Genomic DNA, 22,739 nt, shown 5'->3' on the forward strand with positions numbered 1-22,739 from the left:
GGGGTTTCTGGTATAATCAACAAGCAACAAAGTGGCGGCACAGAGAATAATCGTTACATGTAGATGCAAAAAGAGTTATAAGGCTTCACGATGAATTAATAAATAAGTTCCCATATTCCGCGTTTCCTCCACTTCCCATCTTAGTAGCACATCACGGCACAGCTCAAGCATCCATCTAATCGCAACTCTCAACAACATGGCTGCCAATACGAATCAAATCACGGTAACTTTGCGCCAAGTCGCCAAGATGATCGACCACTCCTTGCTGCATCCAGTTATGACGGATGCCGATATTCTTCACGGCCTTGCCATCTCCAAGAAATACAGCGTTGCTACGGCATGCATCAAACCCTATCTGATCCCTCTCGCCAAAAAGGAACTAGCAGGCTCGGATGTCCTGATCTGCCCTGTTATTGGCTTCCCTCATGGAAACAGCACGACCGCCGTGAAGGTATACGAGGCCGATGCGGCTGCGGCTGCCGGTGGTAAGGAGATTGATATGGTTATCAATGTTGGAAAGGCTATTGGAGGCGACTGGGACTACGTGGCCGACGAAATCCGCCAAATCAACGATGCCGTTATGAAACACGGTGCTATTCTGAAAGTCATATTCGAGAACGACTATCTCACAGAGGATCATATCGTTCGGCTCTGCAAGATCTGCTCTGATATTGGAGTGGGATTCGTCAAGACGTCTACTGGCTATGGCTTCGTGAAGCAGCCTAACGGACTGTATTCTTACAAGGGCGCTACGGTACCTCATTTGAAGCTCATGCGGGCAGAAACTAAGCCAGAGGTGCAGGTCAAGGCTGCCGGAGGTGTCCGAACTTTGGACGACTTGCTACACGTCATGTCGCTGGGTGTAACTCGCATCGGAGCCACAGCCACCGTTGCGATTATGGAAGAAGCAGTGAAAAGAGGCATCACTGACCAACCAACTACTGTACAATTCAAGCGCATCGACGAGAGCGCAGCTGGTGGTTACTAGATTGAGGTATTCATAGACGACATAGCTGAAAATCAGAAAAAGGTCGCTTTTCTACTGGGAACCAGTGTTTAGGTGTTACAGTAAAGCACCTGAAATATTGTTTGTCGATGACTTGTGATCAATACCGTGGCCAGCCAAATTTATCATCAATCTTGGGACTCCATTACGCCCCTGGCTGGTGCTGAGAGGTGGCGTTGTCGAGGAGCGATTTGCTGGGAGGGCCTGGCTAACGAGCCGTTTGCTTGATTTGCCCGGGCGAGGAAGAGTCACTGGTCGCTGTGTGGTTGGTTTGGGATAAGCCGACCCACTGTGTGTGTGGGTCAGAAAAAAGTGTGTCCGAATGAAGTAATCGATTCCGGTGGGAAGATATAAACCACTTCCGAGCCTAGAGCATAACATCTTTTCCCCCGTCACCCCGAGATTTTTGTGGTATCCGGCCGCCTTTGACTGCTCCTGCTTCAAAGTCCCATCGGTAGGCATGAAACCGGGCTCGCGAAAAGTCTCCGTTGCTTGCGAAAGATGCCGCAGGCAAAAGCTCAAGGTCAGTGGCTCCTTGTCAACAACCGTAACGAGTGTTGTCGGATGCCAACAATCACTTAGTGCGATATTCAACGCCCTTGCACTCTGTGTGCTCGCGCAGATGTGGAATGCATCACTTCCCAGCCCCAGAAATGGAGATCTCATTACCCCTCACAAAAAGAATCCTTTACCGGAAGCGGGGAACCAGGACCGAAGCGCCGTCGCCTCCGTACTCCGAGGGACGAATCTATGTCCGGATCGCTGTCTGAATCTGGACGAGAGGGTCATTCAAGCTCTGAGGTCCTCGACCTGAACCCAAATGAAGGAGGGGACGATTGCTCTACCAAACACACACCCTGGAACAGTAGCTCTACTATCAGTCTTGTAGAAGAAGTAAGATTAAGCTTGGCCTTCACCATATCAACAATTTCACTAATATAGATTTCGAGGCATTTCAACGTCATGAAGTTCCATCACCTGAGAACACTGAGACCTCCGCATTGTTAGCAAGCACGTGGGCTCATCCCATTCCGAGATCATCAAGCCAGCGACCCTCAGAGGGCGTATCTAGCCCGCTCCGGCGATTAGTGTCTCAGCATCTTGAAAATGCCTACAGTCGACAGGTTGCGAGGCAATCGGATTCTTCTATTGCTGAGCAGGAGCTGTCATTACTTCTGCCCGAGTCACCAGCGGCAACGATGCTAGTGAACAACTACTTTGACCGGATCCATTGGTTTACCTTACTCTTTCATCAGAGCGTCTTCAGAAACAGATTTCAGGGTTTATATGATTCCGGGTCAGATCATCACCACACATCAAACGGCCAACTTGGCCATGTGGCTGTGTTCTTAGCTGTTATTGCGACCAGTCTACACTACACCAATGTTCAACAGAAACAACAACTCAAGTCCCATGGTATCGAGTCCGAATCGCTGAAAGATAAGATCTTGATAGCTCTCAAGTCGAGGTTCCTAGATATAATTTCTGCGGGCTCTTTGGAAGTAGTTCAAATGTGCATCTTGCTCGGAAGCTACTATATCTATCATGGACGGCCAGAGATAGCTTGGCCATTATGTGGCACTGGCTTACGCATTGCACAAGCACTCAATCTTCATCGAGAGATACCTCAAGACAAGGATAACGAATCGTTTCGGCAGATTGCCGGGGACCGTAAACGTGCCTGGTGGGCCATCTATGAGATTGAGATATTCTGCTCAATGCTCTATGGCTTCCCTCCGAGTATATCCGACGGTGACTGCGACGTTGCACGTCTGGACCCTTACGATGAATACTCTGGATCGATATCGAAAGAACAACACGCAGTGAAACCAAATCTTCTTTATTTCAAATGCGCCATGTCAGAATTGTCATCAATTGTTAAGGCTACCTTGGACAACCTTTATCGAGCTCGCTCGGGTGAAAGTCAACAAGGCACTGACTATGCGTCTCGCCTGGGGAGTCTCGTCAATAACGTCGAATGTCTGAGTCACAAGCTTCTGAAATGGAATGAACGACTTGACGCAAAATTGAGATTTGATGGCGTGGCTACTGAGTCTACCACAAACGATCCCCCCACTCGCAGCTCAGAGCTATCCGACATTGACTTCGAAGAGCATCTCTTCAGGTTGCAGGCTCTTTCTCTCAAGCTTGCATACGAGAACGCAAGAATCTTGATTCACAGACCCCTGCTTTCGTTCAAAGCGCTTCAAACATCCACTGTCTGCCAAGATGACCTGCTAGGCCGTAATGATCCCTTTCAAACAGCAATGCGCACGTGTCGTGATGCTGCACTGGAAATATCTAAGGTCAGCCTGGATTCCTTTCGGGAAGCTTCTGAGACATATGCGGTTTCTTTCGTTTCTCTACACTTACTTACCGCAGGAGTAACATTATGTATCTCGATAACTTTGAATCCTCTAAGCAAAGAAGCTTACAAATCCCGAATGGGGATTCGTCGACTAATGCAAATACAGAGTCTGCTCAGAGAGAAGTCGGTTGTTGCCGCACAGGGCCTGGAAATAACAAAGAGATTGATGTCTCTTGTGATGGCCAAGGAAGTTGATGCCATGTTTGAAATCGGTTCCTTGACAGAATTAGCTGAGAGACTTCCAACAAATAGCTCTGCCGCCGCTTCTCAGGGCCATTGTATCAACAGACAGCCCACACAACCCACCAGGGAACGAATTCCACCTCAGCTCGTTGAAGACCTGCCACCAACTACTGATGGAGCTGCTCATCCCCTTGGAACTTCTACCGTCGCGCACGAGATTGAAACCGACTGTCGTTCACAGGAATTTTGCGAGAACACATCCCTGGCTGAAGCAGTGTTGGAATATGAACAGGGTGTGTGAAGCCTGCTTATCGTGGAAAATATGAGACTAACAATTCCATGTAGCGGTTAGAAATCCTCTGAATACATATCCAAGCAACATGCCAGTCTCGTTCTCGAATGGAAATGACACCTTCCTTGGGGATCCTTTCCTTTCACAAGAGCAAGGCTGGATATGGGGATGGAACTTTCTGGAATAGTGATAGGCAGATGGCAGTAAGAAATGATATAGCAGCAATGCCAGACCTTGGTAGAATCGACGGTGTCAGTCGGCTATAAACCCACTGTTCATTTTGCTGGCTTCATCTTTATCCGCCGTCATGGGCTATATGTAGAAAGAAGAGGAGAAATTTGTATTTAGTTTGGGATTCAGTAAGCTCCGGTTACCTACTCCCATACACCACAATCGATATCCATATCGCCAACAATCTAGCAACCTCTTCCACAAGACCAGTGGTGGTCATAACATCTTCCAAGGCTAGCCGTCTTGCTGCATGTAACACCGCTCGTTCCCACCGCAGAACATGAATTTCCACCGGACTGTAAAGCTGCAAGGAATGTGTTTCGAGCTTCGTTAGTAGAAATGCTGGAGTAGACGTGATTGCAGGTATAGGTGCAAGTCGAATTGTTGTCCGAAGTTGCGGAGCAAGTTCTCTTGCAAGCTTGTACTCCAGCCACTGCGGACAGTGCGTAGATGATGAAGAGTGGCTTGACCATTGTGATACAGTGCTGGAGCGTGATAAATCAGTCGGTCTGTTGAAAGCTGTACTGTTCAAGTATCGGCTTACTGGGATGACAATTCTGTGGCAGTGCTTGCTTATATGTAGGTCTTGGTTAGTGGGAGGGTGGTGTGATGTTTGAGTTCGTTGAGACCAGAGTAGTCAGGGCCATTGGCAAATATATAGACAGAGTCTAGGTATCACTCATTCACTATCTACGAAACTCATTACTTTGAGTCAATGGCATTTGTACCATCGCCGATACTTGTAGAGCCTACGGCCGGTTACACACTGGGCCACAGATAATTGCGGCTTCACCCAAGTTTGCGATTTGTCCGTGATGCGGGAACCACGTGTTCTGGGTACGGACAACTCTACACATCTGTTCTAGCGTCTTGGACGTGTGTTACAGTAAATTACTGATCCCAAAGCAGGCACTGTATCTGCGTCAATGTCGTTTCACAAAGTTCTTTGTCCTCCGCACCTTCGCCTAAGCCGTCTGAAAGAGGAAAGGGAGCACCCCCGAAGGGTCCATAAAGTGTAAGCCGATATTGGAATTAGATGACATGTGTCACAGTAAGCGAAGGAAAATTACCTCGACTAGAAGTAATGACTAAGATTGGTTATTGTTGTGCAGGACTTCCATATGCCAAGAATATTCAGGGATCTGGGGCGACACATTTACCAGATGCAACATTCTCCATCAAGACCCATTGACATCAATGATCAACCCCAAGGGGAAATCTGGGCAATGTCTGGTGTCGTTCTTTGAAGCTTTTGCTGATCGCATCCACCAAATCTTTGGTGCCTTGGCTCAGACTGGGCAATCAGCCAAGGAGATCGACCAGCCAAGAGCCAGCCAAGCAGTCTTGTGTCAGATATCGCCAAGGCCCTCCACCTTTTCCAAAGCGGAAGGACCCTGAATATCTGTTACAGCTCCTGCAGAAAGCGATTGTTCTGGCAAGGTGTCACAGGAACGCTAGAAGCACATGTGTCACAAAGGCGAATGAACAATAAAGTAATGTAATAACGTATTAACTTCATTCAGAGTCCACTATCTAGTACGGCCTTATCGCCATTCCATATGTGTTGGGTATTTACATCTAACCTCCTTCTCATCATTTATCTCACTCCTTAAGCAAGAGTTCGCTCACTCTTCTCGATAATTGGAGGAGGTCGCTCAACCTTCTGGAAGAGCATGTACTTCTTGAACATGTAAGGAAGCCAGACCTGAGTCTCGTAAGACAAGAACTGCTTGGTAGGAACAGAGAAGACCTGATCCAATTCCTCAAGAGTCATCTGCTTAGTCTCACGAACAAAGCAGAAGATCATACCCCAAGCAATGAGATTCAGTCCAGCATAGAATCCGAAGGCTCCAGTGGGAGTCATGACAGTCCTCATACGAGGGAAGGTCAGTCCCAGAATACCGGCGAAGGTGTTGTTGATGCAGACAGCCCAGGCCATACCCTGCTCACGCTGGATGGTAGGGAAGACCTCGGCGGAGTACTGGAAGGCAACGGGTCCTTCTCCGAGACAGTAGGCGATGGTGAAGAGGTAAATGAAGAGAGCAACGGGTGCGATCTTGGCAGCCTGGTTTGTGGTACCATTGAGAAGAGAGAGACCAGCAGCCAGGAGGAAGATACACATGAAAGGGAAAGTAGCCAGTGTCAAAGTTCGTCGTCCCTTGGTATCAATCAGGAAAAGTGTAGGAATAGTAAACACGACCTGGATAGCGCCATATCCAAGAGAAGCATACAGAGCTTGATCATGGGTGAAACCACTCTCTCGGAAGATAGTAGAGCTGTAGAAAGAGATAATGTTGATACCGCACATCTGCTGGGCCAACATGACAGTGCTGGCACCGTAGTTGGCACGTCGAATGCGAGGAACAGCGAAGCAGTCCCAGAGACGCTGGAAGTAACCAGAACCAGCGGCCACTTTAAGCTCCTCATGGTAGATGACGTATGAGTAGTAGTAATCGCGGGCACCGATGATAGGGTGAGCTCGGAGCTTGGCCATGGAGACGAAGCCTTGGGAGATCTTGCCGTGCTTCATCAGCCAACGGGGTGATTCGGGGCAGAAGTAGATGCCGATCATGAGGAGGAAGGCGGGGATAAAGGCGGAGCCGAGTTCGAGACGCCAGGCGATGGGACCGACGTCCTTGACGATGACGTTGGCACAGAAACCGAGGAAGATACCTGGTGCTGTTAGTTTCATTGTGAAGGCTGTGTTTGTAGTGAGATAAACTTACCAATGACGACCCAGAGCTGCCAGAACATGACGAGGGCACCACGAATTCTAGCAGGAGCCATCTCAGCGGAATAGATAGGCACGGTAGCATTCTTAGCACCGATACCAATTCCCATGATGAATCGGATAGCGAACAACTCCTGCCAGTTGCGAGAAAAGCCAGAAGCAATGGGAGTAGCAACCAAGCAAGCAGCAGTAATGAAGATTTCTCCACGTCGGCCGAAGTAGTGGTTGAGGGGATCAACGATGAAAGCACCGATCAAACCAGCAGTCAAGAAGATGATAGAGTTGATGATACCGACAATCCACTCATCACGTCCCGTACCATCAATGCCAAACTCCTTAGGGAAAGACAGGTTAGCACCGTTGGCACCAGTCTGATCCCAACCCTGAGTAGCAGCACCGACAGCACAAAGACCGATAGAGTACCAAAGCATCTTAGATCCATGCCACTTGTGGTCTCTCTCGTAGATGAGAGCTTCACGCTCGTCATCGAGAAGGTCGACCGACTCGAAGTTTTCGGGGTCGCGAGCAATGAGGGCTGCTCTGCCGAACATCTCGGCGTGTTCGGACATGCCATTGGTCTCACAAAAGGCGCGGGCGTCGGCGATGGTTTCTTCCTTTGTTTTGCGCTAAGGACTAAGAGTTAGTGGGTGTTGTCTTGATTGGTGTGGATGATGGTTCGTACCTGAAGAGGGTTCTCGACGATGTTGACGGCGGCAGAGCCACGACGGCCTTGACCAGCGTGCTCCATCATCTCAGCGCCGCCATGAGAGCCAGTCTTGTCATCGTAGTGATGATCAGCCTTGTCATCAGAAGAGTGACCGGGGGAGATATCTCTGTCAGCCATGATGAATCAATCACTGAGTAGTGTACAGAGAGGAGTGAGTAAAGAGGAGAAGACTGCAGATCACAAAAACAAGTTCATGGCAAAGAAGGCCCTGTATATATAAGCTTAAAAATAAAGATACCGGTCTGGCAACCCTCTGGAGTTCAACTCGGCAAGCCGAAGTGCCAAGCCCAGGCAGCAAGTTAACAGTCTTGGCCGGCATGATATCACCCTACCGCCAAGGTTGGGGAGGTGGAGACGTCTAGTGCTACCCCATGGGATCAGCGCGGAGAAAGGTCTGGGCTAATTGGTTGGGGTAGTGAGGGTGAGATTGCAGAGGGCGGGTCGTGGAACCTTTTGAGACGAGATGCTTGTTTTTTTTTTACTTGGATCATCAATTCCAGCAGATGATCATTTCCTTGTGTAGAGAGTGTTTACATTAAAATCTCACATGAATCCTACAGTCGAACGAGAAAGCACATAACCTTCCAGTGTCATTTCTTCATCTTGTTTATATGAGGCATATCTTGCTCAGCTGAGATCAGCCCAAATCTCTTCCCCATCCCCAATGAATAAACTACCGTTGAATGCGGAGAATAAATGGACTCTAGCCTCCAGGCAACACAATTCTCGAGACTCTCGTTCGACATGAAGAAAAAACCAAGCTTTCCCCCTTGTAAAAAATATCCCCGCCATTCCCCACAACGCTGCCAAGGATATCGTGTCTTGGCTCGGAGCAAGTGACCAATCATCTTCCAGTTTATTTCACTGCCTGTTTTTTAAATCAGGAATTGTTGCCCGAGGTTGAGAGTTTTACGGGCGTTTGTTCCCGGTGTGAAACTGTAAAATTTTTGCTGATCCTCCACATGTTCTGGTCCGGAGGAAGTGGAGGTTGTCCACAGAATTAGATCGTCGCTCGTTTATGTCTGGAAGAGCAATTGACTTTTGTGGCGATGGAACTTGAGAAGTAATTTGGATGCCTGGGAGCTAGCAATATTTTAGTACGAGAGTGGTTTTTAGTACGGTTGCGGCTCTCGCTCGATCAATGACTAGTGGCGACCTTATTATTTTCCTATCGTCTGATCAAACAATGTCTCGATTGACTGGATGAATCTGAAGAGGCTGGCGAAGCAAATGTCAAACAACAATGATCATCTTACACAGTACAAAAATGCTTTATCTTACTAGAAAAGTATTGATAGAAATCGATTTAGTTCTAGAGACATCCATCTCTTTCTTAAGACTGTTGTTTACAGCGCGTCTGGTCGTGAAGCCCATCCATCATCGTCGAGTCCAGGGTAGCATGTCTCATTTCAAGAATGATCCACTACTACCGGTTGGATCACAAGCACAACTCAGTGATGTCATCAATAAAGCCCAATGAGGCTAAGCGAGACTGCAATAAGCGCCATACACAATATTCAATTGACGTTTTCTGTGCTAAAAAAAAAAACATGTGACTATAAACTCAATGCTACTCAGTCCAGCCGGATATGCGTTTTTGGATGATCACACGTCTATACCCTTGTCCTTCTGTCATCCACGATCATCAAGACCTTATTCATCTAAGCTTTCTTCCTTTTTTTGTCTTTCTTCTTTTGTACTTTTTTTCTGCTTTTGTCAATAGTTAGAGGTTTCTTACCTCTGATCGATCTGGTTAACAAATGAAATACAAGCATCCACAAACACATCAGGTTCGATCAGACTCACACTGCTTCTTCAATTGACAGTTCCTCCCACCCAAGAAGTCCGACGAAAGGATGTTCCTCTTCTGGATCTCCCATATAATCGGAATCATTACGGAACAGTTGGTCAAAAGTCCACCTGTGATCCCACAGGGCCCGGACAAATGCCATCGAAGAAGGCTCATCGCGACCGACGGGCTGAATATAGTCCCAGTCTTCTAGCAATTCTTCAGTAGAGACTTGATTTTCAAAATCGACAACGACTTGTGAGAACTTCTTATCCCGCGCGTAGAAATTAAAAAGGTCATCATCCAGGGCCGGGGCATCATTCTTCCTCTTGAGAGATGTGTCGATGATCCAGAGATTAACATAAACCTCTTGCCCCCGGATCATTCTCCACATATTGCGGAAATTCTCTTCGTCCATGAATCGTGCCGTGTCGTTTTCTTCGTCATACCATGCTGGATTGAATTCGATGCCGACGTGCTCCACTGTCCGGGGAATTGCGCCTTGTAGATGCTGGGGTGTTATCGGCCCTCTACCCGAGTCTCGGAATTGTTGCATGTGGAAGATGAAGAGATCACGAGAAGGAGCACCCATAAGACCTTGTCGCAGGCCGTCGTCCGAGAAATAGGTCGAAGGGTAAATCAACTGGTTAGGGTTGTAGGCGAGAGGTCCTTGTGCGGCTAGGGGTTCAAGTAAAAGCAAAGGGTGTCTAAGAGAAGCCTGTTCCAAAAAGTGTCTCGATACGATAAACCGTGATTCACGGCAAATGAACCACAGAGCACGGTCGATTGAATACGTCGAGATACCTGTCGAGATGTTGGTAGACAAACCATTGTCGGCATTGCCGTTGTTGGGTACATTGCTGTAACCAAACACATGAACACCAGGACGATCGTCCCGGAGAACGGACCTCCAAACCATGGTCTGAAGCTCAGGGGGAAGACGTGGACGTGGAAGACTCATGATTGCCGATGCTGAAGTAGGATAGACTAAAGAGATTTAGTAAAGTGTGCTGTCGTAGCGGCTATTGTTGTCACGGTGGGTATTCTGATGCTGTGGTGTAGTAAGAGTGTATGAGTTGCAAGTTGGAAATCGTGAGTCAGGTGGAAAACTAAATACTATTTGGGAACAGACCGTCAAAATGGACACTGTGGAACACAATTGTCACTGCGGTGGGCATATTGGAGGTTCAAGTTAATAGTTGTGCTTTTCTGTCCGTGCAGGGTCAATTGATCTCTGGGTGAATGCTCAAGCAAGGTTCACACAATGAGCAAATAACAATGACCTAGAGAACTTTATGTAATACAATAAGCTATGAGTCAAGAATACATGAACACAGTCCCTTTGTCATCGAAGAGTCAGAAGATCACTGCACACACTGAGAGTAAAAGTTGTTCGTCGCCTTGCAGGTACCAGTAGCGCAGCAGTTGGGACCAGACCAGCCACTTCCACCGCATTGACCCCACAGAGAGGCGCACTGTTCAATTAGGTCAGGTTATGTTCAAAAGAATCGAGATGGGTGAACTTACGTTACCAGGCTGAGTGTTTGTAGGAGGATTCTGTGTAGATGAAGAAGGGCGTGCAGAAGTCTGGAGAGTGGTGGTGGGAGGGTTGGTGCTACCACCGTCGTCGCCACCAGGAGCACCGTTGCAAGAGAACTATAGCCGTCAGAATGGAATGGAGAAAGTCACTGCATGTTTGACGTACCACTGAAGGTCCGGGAATAGTGTAGCTTTTGAAGTTGGAGTAGATCTAAGATAAACCGTTAATCAACCATACTCAACCAATCATGGGCAAAGAGTAACTTGCGTTGGCTGTGTATCCAGGGTCGGTCGCCTTGATGAAGCCAGGAATCTTAACCTGGTTTCCAGGAGTCACGCTACCTCCACCAGAAACACTAATCTGGGCACAGCTGATGTAGAACTAAGTTCCAATTAGTGTCTGTGACAAACATACTTTTGTGACTCCGCTTACCTGAGGATCACCCGCGGGATAAGGGTTGTGGATACCCATGCTCTGAATGCGTAGGAGGTATTCGCCGTTGGCGATACAAGCGGGAAGGTTGAAAGTGTAGCTCAAGTACATGGGCCAGCTGGACGAATCACCGCTGAAAGTAGGGCCTGTTCATCCTTGTTAGTAGTCTTTACCCACAAGATATTTGTTCATGACATACCCCAGTCCTTGATCTTGAACCAGTTTCCACTGCCATCGTAAGATGCAGCAGAGCTAGGTGCCTTGGACATGTATACTGAGATAGGTCCCTGGTGGTAGACAGCAGTGTCGAGGCTGAAGGTGATGGAGTCACCAGCCTTGACCGAAACGGTCTGGGTGTTGGTTCCTGAGGCACCGACGTTGCATCGAAGGTCGTTAGAGGCGAGGTCTGTACAAAGTAACTGTTAGTCTACTTCTCTATGAGTTTGGGAAGAGGAAGGACCGTACCAGTGACAGGAGAGTTGTAGTTCGAGTTCTGTCGAATATACTGAAACACAGGATACTTGGTCGATCCCACACTAAGCTGCTGGAAGATATAATGCGCAGAGGCGCTCTGAACCAAGGCCACAGCGGCTGCGAAAGAAGCAGCGATCTTCATAGTGATGTTCGTTCGGGGTTCGAGGTTGGAGTTGAGAGACTGGCGATCCTGAGATGTTCCTGCATGGACGAACAAGGCAACATATAAAGGCATACCAAGAACCGGGTCAGACGGCACAGACTGGCAAGTGATCACGCATCCTTGGTCATTTGTCAATAATACTGACACGATGGTACCCTGAGTGGCCTCAATGCGTTGTTTAACCGTTGTTGAGGTCCGAAGACCTAATGGGGAAATGTGCCTTGCAGCCATACCGTTCCTAAATCGGAGGTAAAGAGGACCTCTCTACCTGAGGAATTATTAATCTCTGAGCAGTCGCAGTTAACAACATATTGTATATAGAAGACTCAAGTTTGCCTAAGTTCTTTGTGTTCGGTGAGAAGTTGATGGAGGCAGCTTTGTGACTCTGTACGCTATATAGATAGATTTTCACTTTAACCTCAATAGCCTCCTTCTACACTTCGGGAATAAGTACAAGGAGTCAAAACAGAACATGACGGTCTGTCGGATAAATCGGGTGTCCAAGCCGTGATTTCACTTTATCATCTCGGACCGTTGTGCTCCGTGCTCGAAGCAGTAATACGGACATCCACCATCGGAACATTTACCCGGAGTCTGGGAACTTGGGCTTGGCTACGATTGGACCTTTACTGTTTATCAGAGCTTCATTATAACCATTTATCATGATAATTTTGTTTAGACTTGTAAATGGAAAGAACTAATTTCACTAACCCCATCAAGGATTAGCGTCTAAGCAAGTAGGCAATGCATTGACCGCTCAGAAAAGTCTCCGCTCTGTTCATTAGTCATAAGTAAAATTTATCCAACATCAAGCCATAATGTCCACTTCAAGGCTGAGAAAACACAGGGAGCGGCTGGCTTGTGCAGCATGCCGGCAGAGGAAGCTCAAATGTGACCGTGAAAGTCCCTGTAGCAGCTGTGTTCGCAGGAGGGATGTTACATCCTGCTCCTATGAAGGTTCCATCGATAACTCGAACAGCGACCGTCGCCGCCACGCTCAGGCCCAAGCGCGTCTTGAACATCTGGAGCACCTCGTCGGGTCACTTATAGGACAAAGTTCAAATACCCCTGTTGGAGTTCAGTATGGCACTAAAGCTGCTGGGCTGACACACAGTTCGGGCCCTGCAGAACATACAATCGCAGGGTCGTCTTCCCGCTCTGACCTTTCTTACCAAGGTGGCAGCGGTACAACACACTGGTCAGCCATGCTGGATGACATAAATGCTCTTAGGTCTACGCTCGATCCCTTTGAAGAGATGGACAGAGACGATGGAGATACGAGTGCTCTTCAGGCAGGGGTTGAAATGGGAATGGGCGTCATGTTCGGCGCCAGCCTTTCGCAAGCCGTCAGCATCGGACAAATACTCAATACTCACCTTCCATCGCGAAGGAGCGCCGACCGCCTAGTATCTTTATATTTCCGAGTTCGCTCGTATGTCACGCCATACATACATTCAATGCAGTTTCAGAGGCAGTACGAGGCGTTTTGGAACGACCCTGGCGCCGCATCGCCACTTTGGATATCGATCCTCTTTTCAATGCTGTTCATTGCTACCAACATTTCCCGAAAGGGCAAAGAAACCGAGACACCGGGGCATGGATTCACGGTTGCTGCCGCTCAATGTCTCGCTCTGGGCGAATACTTCCGCCCCAAGGCCTTCTGTTTTGAGGCGCTCCTACTTTATATCCATTCAGGTTTCATCACCCGTCTAGAAATCTGTCCAGATATGGCCGGTCTTCTTAGCATGCTTGCCCATATTGCCACGGTTTCAGGCTATCACAGAGAGACTAGCGTTGTAAATCTGAGTCCATTTGAAGCAGAGATGAGGCGTAGAGCGTGGAGTACGTTCAAGCAGTTTGATCTTCTGGTGTCGTTCCACCTGGGCGTTCCGTCGAGAATTAGCTTAGCAATCTCAGATACACGGGCCCCGAGTAACCTTCTCGACTCCGACTTTGATGAAAACAGCGCTGGACTGCCCTCCCCACGACCGGATACTGAGCTAACTGGTGTGTCATTTGGCATTCTCAAGCACAAATTCATGACGATATTCGACAAGATTCTTCAACATGCGCTGGCAAATCCCTCAAACCGGGCAACAGATGCTCAGATTGACGCTTTGGATGCCGAACTCAAGGATTTATACGAAAACCTTCCAGACTTATATCGACCTCGTCCGATGGAAAATTGTATCGTCGACCCTCCTCAGCTTGTCGTCGCTCGCCTTTGTATAGCTTTTGTATACTACAAAAGCCTATGTGTTCTTCATCGTCCACATGCGACCCAAAAACGAGATAAGAGCGTTCAGCAATGCTATCTAGCATCGTCTGCCCTAATAACCTACCTCCTAGAGGTTTACGAGGAGTGCAAGCCTGGAGGTCAGCTGGAAACTGAGGAGTGGTTCGTGAAGAGTATCACTTGGCATGACTTGCTACTAGGTGCAACCACACTGTGTCTTGTGGCCTACGCAACAAACCAGTTCACGGAAAGACGTTCTGTTGACCATACGAGTGTACAGATTCTGTTGGAAAGAGCGAGAAAGATAATCGAAAATGAAAAATCAGAAGATGGAGCAGGGGCACGATCCAGAGTTCTATCAATAGTGGAAGGTACGGTTTCTTGTTTAAGGGCGCAACAAAGTAGTGGAGGAATGCAAACAACGACCGATATACCGGCATTATCCCCACCCAGCCCTATGCGAGGATCACCAAACAGAAATGAAAGCACGGGCTGGAATCCTGGTGAAGGTGACCAGCTACCATATGAAACTGATTGGGACTATCTCAACGAACTGTTTGGTACCTCTCATCACGAGATATTTACAACACCGGAGTTACAAGGATTGTAAAAGTAGGTATAGAAGTTAACTTATCGCAATGGCTAGTGCTACGTGTTTTTTAAGCTGATTATCTACCTGTGACTTTGGTTCCTTCTATTGCGGTAAGAGTTAAATCCTACCAAGCCTGAACGCCCTGCTTTGATACGACTTTGCCAACGTCTTCATCCCTCACCCCCTCCAAAATATCCTTAACAACTGCAGCTCCAATAGTAGGGTCAATCGCACCTTGTATTTTGTTCTGCTCATGACCAACGCCGAGACCAGTTGCTAGGTATCCAGGGCTGATGGCCCATACTTTGACACCATCCTGACCAAGAAGCCGAAACCATTCCCTGATAGTGAGTTAGTTATGTTCTCTTGTACTGGCCTGATTCCAGATACCTCATCATCATGTTCATTGCAGTCTTACTGCTTCGGTATGCGGGCAAATGGAAGTTGTTCAAGGTCTTTGGCCAACCTTTGCTGGGCTGGTTGTTGACCGGGAAGTCGGGATTTTCAGACCCGGCAAGAGAGGATGTACCGCTGGCGATGAACATGAGTCGGGGATCATCGGACTTGAGAAGCAATGGGGCAAAGCTCCAAGTCAAGATATGGGTCCCGGTGACGTTGACATCATATGTTTTGTTCCACATTTCTCTTGCTGTCATATTGCCAGCAGTCAGTTGTTGATCAAGCTGAGCACCTTTCATCCACATCCTGGTCAGTATTGCGGAATTTGTCACTGAAGGAATATAATTCACCTGCGTTGTTGATAAGGGCATCAAGTTTCCCATACTTGGCCTTGACATATTCAAATGCAGAGGCAATGGATGCATCATCTTCAATGTCAACTTGAATTGCATGGAGATGGCTGAAGGGAAACTCGTTCTTGAGGGTCTTGATGGCTTGCTCAGCCTTTTGCATGGACCTTCCTCCGACCAAGACCTCATACCCTTTATCGGAACTGCAAATAGCCTTGACAATTTGGAAACCGAGACCGGTGTTAGCACCTGTAACAAGCACGAGCTTTCGTCCGCCCATTTTGCTGGAGCCTTTGTATTGCAGGATTGATATTAGTCTGAGAATAATATGAATTGAGAGTCTAGTAATTCTCAGGTGTTTGATAGTTTTGTACCGGATATTTATAACTGAAAATAAGAATAGGTTCAGAGAAAGCAGTGTCTTGCTGTCTATCCCTAGTATGGAAATCTTCGTTATGATTGGACGGGGTTCACCTTCCCCACAGTGTCTCGGCCGTCAATTCCGTTCTTAAGGCGTGGAGATAATTGGTATATCGGCCGACAATCTCCGTTCCCGCTAAGTCCTGCCTGTAAAGCACAGTCTTAACTCTTTGAGTTAATTATCAATATAACAATATTAATATTATAACCTTTATACGTAACTTACTGTTGTTTTCAGTACTATGCACAGCATTGACCTAGCTGTTTGGAGTCTTTACAGGTTTTAACTGCACTTCTTTATTTATAAAAACATAGTCTTTTATCTCTTTCAAACACATGTCTGAGTGTTTGTTCGAAAGGGTTGGGCTTTTCGAGATGTCGGAACCCATTACCTTTCTAGGCTAGACAGCCGGTTGACCCACAAAGAACCGAGGTGTAGATGCTAAGTGGAACTACAAGACAGAAGCTTAGTGTGTCTTGTGCCAATGTTGAGGACATTCACCTGATTGTTGGGGCATAGAAGAATGAGCATAAAGGGAAAGGTTTTATAAGGGACTTAAATATACGTTTGCTCTGTTTTGTTTTGCTTCGTCTGTTTTTACCTACTTTGAAATATCTATGCATAACATGGAAATGACAGCTCAGGCATCAGCGTGGATCACCAACACCAGTAACCATGTCCCCCTTGTGGTCGTGTTACTGGCCACGTGCTATATCATACGGGTACAAGCCCTCCGATACCGTCGTAAAACACAGATCGAAGCCCCATTTGCTGGCGATAAAAGACCTTTGTCAAGCATGACGACAAAAGAAGCCCACGATATTGTTGCCCAGCTACAACTGCTGGAGTTTCCATACGCGTTCGAAAAAGCTCGTAAGATAGCTTTGCTTAAGGTCAGAAAGAAGTGTTTTTCCCCTAGAAAAGGATATCTCTGGGACTAACAGTGAACCAGGCTGGCGGCATACCAACCATGTCTAAGCTATTTGCCGTGACAGGTCAGAACAACAAAAGAAACGCAGGAAAACGGGCCATCGATACCCAAATTCTTCTCCGCGAAGCACAGTCTCAGCCCCGAGACTCCGATCGTTATGCCACCGCCGTCGCACGAATGAACTATCTGTACGTAATCCCTTTACCCAAATCTGGCGTCGTGCTAGTGGAAGGTACTAAAACAAACAATCAGGCATGCTCGGTATCGTCGCGCCAATAAGATCACAGATCCAGATCTGTTGCACACTCTTGGTGATGGCCTTGGGGAGATATTCAAGGTCATCCAAAGAGAGGAATGGAGACAATTAACCGACGTGGAAAGATGTGCGCTTGGGGTATTTCACAAGAATCTTGGAGACGACATGGAAATTCCATTTGATCCTCTTCCGAATAACAAGGAAGGGTGGAACAGCGGGCTTGACTTCTCCGAGGAGCTGGACGCCTGGACACTTAAGTACGAGCAGGAGGTGGCTCGACCAACAGCTACGAACGACCAGTACGTTCGAGTTTATGTTGATTCAGCTGTTTCCAAGATGCCAAGATTTGTGGGAGTCACTGTCCGAAACATTTTGGCTGAGAGCTTGGACGAAACTATGCGCACAAGTCTATGGTGAGTTGATCTTTTCAGGAATAAATGCTCACAAATGTACGCACAAAAGCTAACATTGATTTTTGCTACCAGCCTCGAGTCTCCTGGACTTTTTCTCAGTGGAATTATTAAGCTTATCCGGGTTCTACGTATCACATACCTGCGATACATGGCTCTTCCACGCTCCCACCCTGTTAGGCTTGTCGCCGAACACCCAAATTCAGGCACTACTCATTTCAATTTTGACCAACTTAGCTTTCAGCCTTGGTATGTAAAGCCAAGCTTCTGGGCGTCATGGGGACCTGTTGCTCTATTGCTCAGGACATTCGGTGGCAAGGTGCCGAGTTGGTCCAAGGAAAAGTATCAACCACAAGGATACGATTTGATGACCATCGGTCCTGATCCTCAGAAGGGGAAGGGCGTAGAAGAAATGGCAACAGCAGTGGGTGTTATCAAGGCAAGAGGAGTGGCAACATGCCCTTTCTCTGAAGGTCTGGGCTCTTAAAGCACATCAAATGGCCGGGTAGTGGTTCAGATTGACCATGACAGCAGCAACAACTCAAACTCTACTCCTATGACCTTCCACAGTATAAATTACAGTTCTTAAATATTTTTCAGGCTTTATCATGTTAGGCTTGCTTTGACAGGCTTACTGTGCTCTCGTCTTGCCCATGGTAATGCTGAGTGTAGTGTATAAGATGGCTACTATGTCTTGTGTTTCTATTCTTCTATCGCACCCAACGACGACATGTATATTGATGCAGGGACACTAATAACTCTGAAGTATCTATTAATGCGCTATGGCTCTCCCTCTGTTTTGGAAACTGTGGATGATGACCAATCTTAATCTCCCATTGACCACCAACATCTTTCCAGCTGCTCGTCTCCATACCCACTACCACACTCCGTGGCACAGTTGCTCGCTCTTCACTCACAAGGCGCGCCAGAGCATGTGTCCTCGACAGCTATGACTTTAAATAAGTCGTCATAACTTTGGGGCTCTGGCTACCAACGGGACTTTTTACAAGGAAAATAGTCAGGGTGAGATTCCATGTGCAGCCAGGGGTCAGGGAACGATTAGTTCTAATATACCTCTTTAAACTGGTTAGTACGAGCTTCAAGCTAGGAAATCAACTCATTTGTTTAAGCCAGACTGACGGAACTTCACAGGCGAACAACGCGGAGTGACGACTGTTGTTAATCTCCATACTAGTGATGAAACATCGGTTGCATGACATCTTATTAGTCCTTCCTTAACAGGGGACTACAATGATCAAGGCTTTACGTGCGCCTCGGCTCACGGCGAATGCATGAATTGGCCGGTGCAGGTTTGAGAGTTGCCCAGACCCGCTACAGCAGAATCAGGGCTGGCAATCATTTTGTTGGGATGTCATGTCTTCACACTCGGGCCGACAGTACTCCATGAGCGTGGACACGAGGTCGATCGATACTTGAGGTGGCTAAATTGTTGAGTCGGTGTTTTTTTCTGGCGACCCACATAGTCCCGAAGGCCGAGGCACATCACCCTAAACTGAAAGCATCGTGACAATAACCTGGAGCGTGGGTCTTGGCGATGTAAGAACCCTTCTACCTTATTCTTGCTCCTGGATGGCTTATCTAGGGTTGGGGAAACTTTGCCTGAATTCGACTTGCATCAACACATCCACTTCATTGGACTCTAGTCTAGGAGTTATCTGTGGAAAAGTCCTCGGCCACGAAACCAGCGAATGGCGTCCAAAGGGTTGACAGTATTCCAGTCGATGCGAAACCATAGTCCTCAGAATTATCAAGCCACTGCGTAGTCTCGATTCCCCGCGTTTCTGGTGACACCGCCGGCTCTGGTGAGATGATCTCAGCTTCTCGAAGGCTTTTCTCGACCATGATCCTGGCGTGGTTGAATAACTTGTACGCAGCGTCGGCAGAGATATAAGATTTTCGCATCTCCTGTAGAGCCAATAGACAGACGGCCAGGTTGTGCTTTGCCAGTTGTGTAGATGATGATTTGGACGACATCATCTCGAGCAGAAGGACTTGAATCGGAGGGCCAATTGTCAGGACGCTAATAAACTGTCAATGCAATAACCAAAGCCGGTGTCAACATACATACGTAACCGTCTGAGCAAACTTCATCAGATCCTCTGCCATCATAGAATTGACGGCCTGTGTTGCGTGAGAAGCTGCAGTCCGCACCTTCGCCTTTACAAATGCTTTCCAGGAATCATGCTCGCCTGCTGGAACTTCATATGGTATTTCAAAGAGGAACGGTCGGTAAAGACTTATGATTGCCGCCCTACAGCTATTTAGTCACTGACAATCTTTTCGTCCCCCGAGACTTACTGAGTATGGAGCCGAAACTGATATAAGTGGGATGCTAGAACGGGGCTTTGGTCGTTGTGGTCGTCAGGAAAACCGTTAGCACGAATTTCTTCTTCGTCTCTCTTAATGGCCGCTTTCGAGGGCCTAGCGCTCTTCATGCTGTAGTTAGTCGATAGGATCTCTCCCATGATACGTGTCACTTCAATCAGTTTAAGCCACATTCTGAGCAGTCTGCCAAGTTGTTCAGGTAAGTAGTGTAGATATTCTGGGGAGCAGTGGAGGCTTGTATCGTAAAGCCCAGGCATCGAAGTTGAGCAGTGATCCAGAGATATCCGCATTGGGCGGCCTTGGCCCATTGACAGCCATACTTCGCGGTAGTATATGCACCACCAGACACGACGCCATAGAGGCTGTAATCCATCTCGCACTGGAGATGCCAACATGTGAAGGCCGATGGTATGAGAGAGGCTGATGGCAACCCCATTCCAATGCCAAGGACCCAGGCGATCCTCAGCATCGGCATAAAAGTGACCCATGAGAAACACAGACTGGATGAGGGCAACTTTGTTCTTCTCGTAATCTGCATCATACAATGTCTGCAGAATCTATTAGCAAGTTCGATCGGTACTGAGATGGTGCGAGAATTGAGTTTCAAAGTACCTTCGCTCGTTGAAAAGCTTTGTGCTTGAAAGCAAGCTGAGAATCGTAATAGTTTTCGGCAAACAAACTGTCCTCAACAAACTATACCCGTCAGCACGCGCGCCAGCTATTTGCGCAGTCGAACATACACTTGCAGCACACATAAATATGTTCCATAGAAGTAACAAACTGAGTTGGCCTTTGCAGTACTTGTTGAAAAAGTCCTCGGGATCCAAGGCTGGCTCAAAAGGATGGACATAATGAAAGTAGGCTTTGATCAGAGCTTCCCTAAGCGGGTGGGGTGGTAAGGAAAAGCATCCCTTGAACCGAAGGTATTCTATCTCTTCTGGTGCAAGAGACTCTAGTGAGGGCATGGCAACAAAAGCATGATTGCTATTGTTTGATCTTCCGGGCTTACAGACGTCTATGACGAAAGCTGGTCCTCGTTCATCACCTAGCTCGGTCAGGATCGAAGCTTTCGTGGGTCTAAGATGGGTGGTTTACCTGGGTAGAACGGCACTCGGTTGCCATTGCTCTCACGCTCCTCCAGAATTTCGGCCCATGCTGATGTGGCGTTGGCAATTGGCGATGAAGTATCAAAGCTGTCGGGCTGTCCGGATTCAAGAAGCTCTGTGTCCATGGCTCCATCAGCCTCGTAACTTTCTGCGCTGCTATGGACGGAAATGGTTTCTCGACTAGCCGCAGCAATTGAAGGAGTTGCGAGCTCTTGTAAGTGACCAGAAGATAGATGAACAGTGGTGTCAGAAAGTGAGTTCCAAATATGTGGGTCATGGTTTACTTGAATGACAGTATCTTGGTGCGAAATCACGCTTTGCGAAGTACTGAGTGGTGTAATTGAAAGACTCAGTGCCGCAGGTATCGGGCTGTTTTGCGTCACTGAATCAGACACGGTAGGCAAGATATCCATATTACTGTATCTTATTAGCTATCTGAGTTATCCTCAGGTGAGAGGCAGTCTTGCCGTCGCCGCTTGCGTCTTTGCACCTCGCAAGGGACTTCGTCCAGAGCGCAGTTCGCGCAAGGGGGGCCAGATAAGGTGACGGTACACCTGACCTTACGAGCATGGCAAGCCTTGCATGCTACATGGGCCCGGGTATTTGACCTGTCAGTCATCGGCGGCAATACGACTTTCACTCAAGGTTAAGTTTTGGGGAGATGAAAGGAGGATGGTGGAGGTATACGAGTAATTGCCTATAAGCGAAGATAAGATGGTAGCTAGAGACTAGTATGAGCTTAGCAGGTATAGCGTTTAAAAGGGTAGCACAGCCGATGCATTGAACCAATCAAAGTAAAGATAATTGAGACGACTGGATACAGTATGATCGCCCTGACCCTATTGGCTCATGATATTATATTATAACAAACTGACCTTGATTCTTATCAACAATTGGTTGCCCGATTCCCAACTAGAATCGTGCCGATAAATTTTGCTTTAGCCACAACACAGCCTGTTGTGTCCTGCTAGCAATCAATCTCCCTCGCTGGACCCAAACTCTTACTTCCCTGTACGTTCCCCCATTTCCGCTACATACAGTCTTCATCCACCTAAGGTGCCAGTAATCAACCTTCAAGTCAGCTACAAACAATCGCAAAACCAAGACTGGAACACGCCGCTGCATTGTCTAAGAACAGATACTAGCGAGGTTGACTTGATGGGCTACAAAATCCAGTCACAGCCTCTTTAGGAACCACTAGAGTTGTAAGCATTTAAGATTTGGGCTACGGTATGCGGTTGATAGCTTGTAAGATGAATATAAGGAGATACCCGGGCCTGTGTATGTCGGCCGCTAGCCGAAGGTTTACACAGTCAAGTTCCATGGGTTAACAGATTTAACGATTCAGCTTTGTTAGTCTTTGCCCAGTTTCCTATAAAACACTTTTTGGCCCTGCAGAGCGTAGAAATCTGCTTCTGAAAGGCAATCTCCCCGTTGAATGACACCTGGGTTTAATCGGTGTCTTGATGCTGAATGTGATGCTGCAAACCGCCGAGGTTTACTACATAATCCCTGACCGATTTATCAGCAAAGCTTACGTATGGCGTCCCTACCACCTGATAGGGAGCGGGAAATGCCGGCATGCTACAAGAAACAACCCCTCACATGTTGGCCGCGGTCGGCGAAACCAGCAACCTGAATCTCTTGTTGGGGTTCCTAGGTCAAGTGATCCACGTCGGTCTCGGCAACTTGTGGGGCCGAATAAGTGCGCTCGGCAGATTGTACCTGGTAGCGATCCCCTGCTCACCTACTTGTG

The 22,739-nt window shown here is 47.7% G+C and overlaps 8 protein-coding genes across 8 annotated transcripts; 3 read left to right on the forward strand and 5 right to left on the reverse strand.

Moving 5' to 3' along the window:
• Positions 1–196: 196 nt before the first annotated feature.
• Positions 197–4,203, forward strand: B0J16DRAFT_363205 (uncharacterized protein; the record flags this gene model as incomplete). The annotated part of the gene is made up of 4 exons (XM_046129853.1): positions 197–977; positions 1,949–3,564; positions 3,799–3,850; positions 3,903–4,203. The coding sequence occupies 4 exons, from the start codon at positions 197–199 to the stop codon at positions 4,034–4,036; spliced, it is 2,583 nt and encodes an 860-aa protein (XP_045983853.1). The 3' UTR covers positions 4,037–4,203.
• Positions 4,204–5,578: 1,375 nt separating this feature from the next.
• B0J16DRAFT_305922 (uncharacterized protein) lies at positions 5,579–7,930 on the reverse strand. The gene is made up of 3 exons (XM_046124768.1): positions 7,494–7,930; positions 6,807–7,437; positions 5,579–6,753 (listed from the first exon to the last, which is right to left on the reverse strand). The coding sequence occupies exons 1-3, from the start codon at positions 7,653–7,655 to the stop codon at positions 5,690–5,692; spliced, it is 1,857 nt and encodes a 618-aa protein (XP_045983854.1). The 5' UTR covers positions 7,656–7,930; the 3' UTR covers positions 5,579–5,689.
• Positions 7,931–9,226: 1,296 nt separating this feature from the next.
• B0J16DRAFT_415449 (uncharacterized protein) lies at positions 9,227–10,288 on the reverse strand (the record flags this gene model as incomplete). The annotated part of the gene is made up of 1 exon (XM_046133527.1): positions 9,227–10,288. One exon carries the CDS (start codon positions 10,286–10,288, stop codon positions 9,341–9,343), a length of 948 nt encoding a protein of 315 aa, XP_045983855.1. The 3' UTR covers positions 9,227–9,340.
• A 349-nt stretch (positions 10,289–10,637) lies between these two features.
• B0J16DRAFT_363207 (glycosyl hydrolase family 61-domain-containing protein) lies at positions 10,638–11,940 on the reverse strand. The gene is made up of 7 exons (XM_046129854.1): positions 11,765–11,940; positions 11,499–11,705; positions 11,300–11,445; positions 11,135–11,248; positions 11,033–11,077; positions 10,855–10,983; positions 10,638–10,802 (listed from the first exon to the last, which is right to left on the reverse strand). Exons 1-7 carry the CDS (start codon positions 11,913–11,915, stop codon positions 10,692–10,694), a joined length of 903 nt encoding a protein of 300 aa, XP_045983856.1. The 5' UTR covers positions 11,916–11,940; the 3' UTR covers positions 10,638–10,691.
• Positions 11,941–12,749: 809 nt separating this feature from the next.
• On the forward strand, positions 12,750–14,819 carry B0J16DRAFT_343378 (uncharacterized protein). The gene has a single exon (XM_046128025.1). It carries the CDS (start codon positions 12,755–12,757, stop codon positions 14,780–14,782), a length of 2,028 nt encoding a protein of 675 aa, XP_045983857.1. The 5' UTR covers positions 12,750–12,754; the 3' UTR covers positions 14,783–14,819.
• A 274-nt stretch (positions 14,820–15,093) lies between these two features.
• B0J16DRAFT_372887 (uncharacterized protein) lies at positions 15,094–15,835 on the reverse strand. The gene is made up of 2 exons (XM_046130499.1): positions 15,549–15,835; positions 15,094–15,469 (listed from the first exon to the last, which is right to left on the reverse strand). Exons 1-2 carry the CDS (start codon positions 15,791–15,793, stop codon positions 15,121–15,123), a joined length of 594 nt encoding a protein of 197 aa, XP_045983858.1. The 5' UTR covers positions 15,794–15,835; the 3' UTR covers positions 15,094–15,120.
• Positions 15,836–16,518: 683 nt separating this feature from the next.
• On the forward strand, positions 16,519–18,136 carry B0J16DRAFT_288209 (uncharacterized protein). The gene is made up of 4 exons (XM_046124161.1): positions 16,519–16,827; positions 16,887–17,053; positions 17,118–17,534; positions 17,607–18,136. Exons 1-4 carry the CDS (start codon positions 16,552–16,554, stop codon positions 18,016–18,018), a joined length of 1,272 nt encoding a protein of 423 aa, XP_045983859.1. The 5' UTR covers positions 16,519–16,551; the 3' UTR covers positions 18,019–18,136.
• A 1,014-nt stretch (positions 18,137–19,150) lies between these two features.
• B0J16DRAFT_343383 (fungal-specific transcription factor domain-containing protein) lies at positions 19,151–21,654 on the reverse strand. Its single transcript, XM_046128026.1, has 7 exons — positions 21,451–21,654; positions 20,973–21,400; positions 20,618–20,922; positions 20,490–20,570; positions 19,851–20,425; positions 19,621–19,803; positions 19,151–19,572 (listed from the first exon to the last, which is right to left on the reverse strand). Exons 1-7 carry the CDS (start codon positions 21,600–21,602, stop codon positions 19,197–19,199), a joined length of 2,100 nt encoding a protein of 699 aa, XP_045983860.1. The 5' UTR covers positions 21,603–21,654; the 3' UTR covers positions 19,151–19,196.
• Between the last annotated feature and the right edge of the window lie 1,085 nt (positions 21,655–22,739).

The sequence above is a fragment of the Fusarium flagelliforme genome (assembly GCF_020744385.1).
Source record: "Fusarium flagelliforme strain FIESC 12 MPI-CAGE-AA-0113 chromosome Unknown B0J16scaffold_4, whole genome shotgun sequence".
Classification (NCBI taxonomy): Eukaryota; Fungi; Ascomycota; class Sordariomycetes; order Hypocreales; family Nectriaceae; genus Fusarium; species Fusarium flagelliforme.

Excerpts from the sequence above, each read along its gene's own strand:
- B0J16DRAFT_343383 (XM_046128026.1), bottom strand. The coding sequence starts at position 21,602 with ATGACTGACAGGTCAAATACCCGGGCCCATGTAGCATGCAAGGCTTGC. Across the intron at positions 20,571-20,617 it reads TATTTATGTGTGCTGCAAGT|TTTGTTGAGGACAGTTTGTT; the intron begins GTATGTTCGACT and ends TGACGGGTATAG. Across the intron at positions 19,804-19,850 it reads CAGTTTCGGCTCCATACTCA|GGCGGCAATCATAAGTCTTT; the intron begins GTAAGTCTCGGG and ends AAATAGCTGTAG.
- B0J16DRAFT_343378 (XM_046128025.1), top strand. The coding sequence starts at position 12,755 with ATGTCCACTTCAAGGCTGAGAAAACACAGGGAGCGGCTGGCTTGTGCA.
- B0J16DRAFT_305922 (XM_046124768.1), bottom strand. The coding sequence starts at position 7,655 with ATGGCTGACAGAGATATCTCCCCCGGTCACTCTTCTGATGACAAGGCT. Across the intron at positions 7,438-7,493 it reads TCGTCGAGAACCCTCTTCAG|CGCAAAACAAAGGAAGAAAC; the intron begins GTACGAACCATC and ends CTTAGTCCTTAG. Across the intron at positions 6,754-6,806 it reads GCAGCTCTGGGTCGTCATTG|GTATCTTCCTCGGTTTCTGT; the intron begins GTAAGTTTATCT and ends TAACAGCACCAG.
- B0J16DRAFT_363207 (XM_046129854.1), bottom strand. The coding sequence starts at position 11,915 with ATGAAGATCGCTGCTTCTTTCGCAGCCGCTGTGGCCTTGGTTCAGAGC. Across the intron at positions 11,078-11,134 it reads ACCCTGGATACACAGCCAAC|ATCTACTCCAACTTCAAAAG; the intron begins GCAAGTTACTCT and ends GGTTTATCTTAG. Across the intron at positions 10,984-11,032 it reads CTATTCCCGGACCTTCAGTG|TTCTCTTGCAACGGTGCTCC; the intron begins GTACGTCAAACA and ends TGACGGCTATAG.
- B0J16DRAFT_372887 (XM_046130499.1), bottom strand. The coding sequence starts at position 15,793 with ATGGGCGGACGAAAGCTCGTGCTTGTTACAGGTGCTAACACCGGTCTC. Across the intron at positions 15,470-15,548 it reads TTTGAATATGTCAAGGCCAA|GATGTGGATGAAAGGTGCTC; the intron begins GTATGGGAAACT and ends AATACTGACCAG.
- B0J16DRAFT_288209 (XM_046124161.1), top strand. The coding sequence starts at position 16,552 with ATGCATAACATGGAAATGACAGCTCAGGCATCAGCGTGGATCACCAAC. Across the intron at positions 17,054-17,117 it reads GTCGCACGAATGAACTATCT|GCATGCTCGGTATCGTCGCG; the intron begins GTACGTAATCCC and ends ACAAACAATCAG. Across the intron at positions 17,535-17,606 it reads ACTATGCGCACAAGTCTATG|CCTCGAGTCTCCTGGACTTT; the intron begins GTGAGTTGATCT and ends TTTTGCTACCAG.